At 30.8% G+C, this 4,143-nt stretch overlaps 1 protein-coding gene across 1 annotated transcript; it reads right to left on the reverse strand.

Annotated features, from left to right (window-relative positions):
- Positions 1-499: 499 nt before the first annotated feature.
- On the reverse strand, positions 500-3,582 carry LOC109212491 (protein NUCLEAR FUSION DEFECTIVE 4). The gene is made up of 2 exons (XM_019376139.1): positions 2,302-3,582; positions 500-1,088 (listed from the first exon to the last, which is right to left on the reverse strand). Exons 1-2 carry the CDS (start codon positions 3,435-3,437, stop codon positions 656-658), a joined length of 1,569 nt encoding a protein of 522 aa, XP_019231684.1. The 5' UTR covers positions 3,438-3,582; the 3' UTR covers positions 500-655.
- Positions 3,583-4,143: the final 561 nt, after the last annotated feature.

Raw genomic sequence — 4,143 nt, forward strand, 5'->3', positions numbered from 1 at the left:
CAATATATATATATATATATATATATATATATATATATATATATATATATATATATATATATATATATGACTCGTGTCTTAGGGAGAAAAAAAAAGAAAATTAATTGACATTTTTTGTATTATTGTAACAATTGCTCATCATATGTCGATTAACCCTTCACTAGAGAGATTCTCTTCTCTATTTTACGCAACCAAATCAGAATAAGTGACTGTATACAGAATTTTATACAAGCAATATCGGCGTATTGTTACAATTAGCGCGTAATTATATTTGGATCTAGGATTGTGTTAGTTTAATTAATGCTTCATTTCTTGTATCATTTTTAAGCAGTGTTGGCTTATTGCATATATATATATATATATATATATATATATATATATATATTTGCGAAGTGGTGTCAGTTAAATGATACCTTTTCAGTAAATTAAAGGTGTGTTCGCCAATAATCAGAATGAGAATCGTCACTACAATTCATTCGGCAAAATACCGAATATGTCCTTAACAAAACATTTTTTTTTTACCTTATATTCGAATTTTAGTAGGTATACATGGATGTTACACACAACTAAACAAAGTAACAAAAACATATCCGTTTGTACTGCTGTCTAATAATAACCGCTAATGTTATTAACTCTATATTACTAGTTAATAATATTAATTTCTTCCACGTAAATGGTTATAGAATTTTTGAGTTCTTATATGAAGAATGAAAGCTAAACAAGTTCCTAGGAAACAAAGACAACCCCAAATAACAAATGTTGTCTGAAAACATTTCATGCCTAAACAAATTCCATCACTTGAATTTCTTTGTCTTCTGTAGATCAAAGCTGCTAAGTCCCCAAATAAAAAGGAACCTATTGGAATATTTGCCACAACAATATTATGATTGACACCAAAATTCTTAGTTCCAAATAGCTCAGTGGTTTGTGCAACAGAAATAGAAGTAATGGCTCCCGTACAAATTCCAATTATAGCGGTGCTAATATAGAGAGGAACGTGACTATTGTGTAGTAGCAAAAAGAAAGCTCCTGTCATTGGTGCTAGTGTCAGTGCTATAGTCGCTGGTCTTGAAATTGCATATTTACTCCTGAAACAAATAATGGAACGAATTAAGTTTTTATACACGGGAAGTGTGAATTTTGTGCTATCAAATCACCTAAAATATAACTATAAGTAAGCCGTCTAGAAACAATATAAAGATAATTATTCCACGTAAAGATGAATTGGTTACGTACCTCTTTAGCTTACTAGACTAGTGAATAGTCGTGCCAAATTTTTAGTGTTTAATGCATGAAAAAATACTTGGTCTAAAACTAGAAGAGAATGAATGGTGATAATTATCCTTGGGCTTCCCACATTAACGCACAAATAAATATATTGCATGTATTCCACCATAACAAGCGGCTCCTTAAATTTTATATACCAACTACATTCTTTCTAGTCACAATTTTGCATTAAAAACAAGAGAAAGCAACAACTAACAAATGTAATGAAATAGTAGACGAATTATTCTATTCTTAATCAAATGTTTCAAACAGGGGCAGTTCGATATACTTGGGGCCTAATGCGCAACTACAATTAGAGGCCAAAATTCTTTATAATCTGTTTTTAGTAATTATTTTTCAATTTATAATAAGCTAACCCATCTATAATCATTCTTGAAACCTTATTAATCTTATGTAAATTTTTATTCATTTTTATTTTGAAAAACTTCTTTCTATCGAGGCAATTGTTAGGCATTTTAAAAAGAATAAAGTCTTTTATGTAAGTAAGTATATCGATTAGAGTATTATCTGCTATTTGTACTACTTTTCTTAATATTTTAAATTCGAAACATAAGTCTAAGTCATCAATATTAGAGTGACTATTTTAGTGGTCCAAATGTAAAAAAATGCAAAATAAAGGTTATATCAAGACTAAAGAAATCATAGAGGTACGTCTACTTTACTTGGGAGGACTTTTCCATCTTTCAACAGTCACGTTAATTTCACAATGATAATTTTTTACTATAAAATACTTAAAACATCTTTTAAGGAAATTTCAACACATAACATATTCCTTCTAAAACTAGGGCCCCTCAAAATTGGGGCCTAATATTAATGCATATGCTTTACTTGCCTAACCCTTCAGCCAACCTTGATCTCAAGATCGAGCTTTAAAATTAAGAAACTCCTGATAAGAAGCGTTTTCCTCTTAATGGACACTATATCGTGACGTAAATCTAAATTAGTCACGCCAGTAAATTTCGAACGTCATATAATTTTAAATAAAAGAACATGGAGATCAGAGAGAATTTTCACCTGGAAAAAAGATAGTCGAAGAGTGAAGGAAGAAGACGACCAAAGAAACCAAAAGAAGATGATAATGAAACCAGAGCAGAAGTCCCAGTATATCCACGAGTATCAGCAATTTGTCCCAAATTATTTAAATAAACCAAACCAAGTGTTGCACCAAATAAATAAACAAAGAAATATAACCAAAAATCCAATCTCATCAGCATTTTCTTTGCTCCAATTTCCTCCATTACAGCAAATCCAATATCATTTTCTTCTTTCACCCCACAATTAGTATTCTCCTCTTGTGATATTCTCATTTCAGCTTCCTCCAAATTACTTAAATCACAAATTCTTGTGTCTCTTCTTATCCAACATTGTCTATGCCAATGTTCTTTAATTTTTTCAGTCAATGGTACCAATATTGGAAGTACCAAAAATACCCCCATTCCAAATAAACTTAACAATCTTGGCAATAATTTATTCATAGCAGATTCCATACTAGTAATCACAGCATAAGCCCCTGTAGCTAATGTTATAATAAACATTACTCTAAAACCATCTGATAATTTTCTTGATTTTTCAACTTTTGTCTCACGAATTACTGGTGCAGTAACAATTGAAACAAAGAGGGGTAAAACCGAGTTTAAAAGAAGATAAACCTTAGCTCTTTCACTTGGAGATGAAAAATTAATAACATTGACTATATCTGTAATAATCTTGGCACTTAAACTTAAGTAACTTGTTGATAATCCAACTGCAACTTGACGATCTAATGGAAAATTTTGTATTGCTAAAATGTAACAAACAGTGTTGATCCAACAAATACTGTTACCAGCTAAAAAAGTGAGTGAAAAAACATGCCAATATGATAAAGAATGGATATGATTTGTAAGGAAAAGATATTGCACCCCATAGCCAATAAATCCAAGTGTTGAACCAATTAAAAGAACTAGCCAAAGTGGTAAATAAGTAGCTGCAATTCCTGAAAACCAACCAAGTAATTTTCCAGCATCAGAAGCAAATGCTAGGTTATTGAGTTGAATTTGAGATATGGATAAAAGTTTCTTGATTTGAGTAGAATAAGCTGGGAAATTAGTGTTTGTTCCAGCCATGGATTGTAGCCATAATGCTCCTACTAGGCTCATCCATTGACGAGACATTGAAGTATTTTTGTATATTAAAAGAGCTAAAGATGTTGGAATAATATAATGAAGAATTTGTGGAAGTTTTATAGATGGGAAATATCTTGAATAGGAAAGGTAAAAGTTGTTTATATGGAAATGTGGTTGGCAGGAGGCAGGCTGAGGTACATGTAATTAAGGAGTGCAATTGAGTCCCTTTTATTGACAAAATTATACGATAAATATATTTGGTTCTTCTACTATTTGTAGGAAGAGCAATATATATACCATAATTGAGTTTTTCTATTTGGTTCTCCTAATTTTGAAGGAATGACAAGCATCTTTACCATAATTGATTTTTCCTACGAAAAGAAAAATATTATTCTTCCATATTTGTCTAGTCCTTTTTTTGGAGGAAAATATATAGTGGATTGCTCCTCTCCATCTATGGAGGTCGGTCAATTGATTGAACCACGTTAAATGTTTGTGTCTCTTTTGATATATTTCTCTTTTGTTATTTGATTTATCGTCGTTCAAAGTTTGCTTTACTAGCCTCCGCATGATACCTAATTATTTCGATCCTAATAAAAAAAATATTTTTTACATGTATAATTGGTAAAATTTCCTTGACATAAGAGAAGTTTTTCGTGCAATGGCAAAAGATCACTCAAAAATTATATTAAGTCGTAGGTTTGTATCACATATGTTGCATTTCTTTGAATCCCTTGCTAGAATTTCTGATTCC

Source organism: Nicotiana attenuata, unplaced genomic scaffold (genome assembly GCF_001879085.1).
Source record: "Nicotiana attenuata strain UT unplaced genomic scaffold, NIATTr2, whole genome shotgun sequence".
Classification (NCBI taxonomy): Eukaryota; Viridiplantae; Streptophyta; class Magnoliopsida; order Solanales; family Solanaceae; genus Nicotiana; species Nicotiana attenuata.

Coding starts and splice junctions, on each gene's coding strand:
- LOC109212491 (XM_019376139.1), bottom strand. CDS start 3,437: ATGTCTCGTCAATGGATGAGCCTAGTAGGAGCATTATGGCTACAATCC. Junction 1,089..2,301: donor TTCGACTATCTTTTTTCCAG/GTGAAAATTCTC, acceptor TATTTGTTTCAG/GAGTAAATATGCAATTTCAA.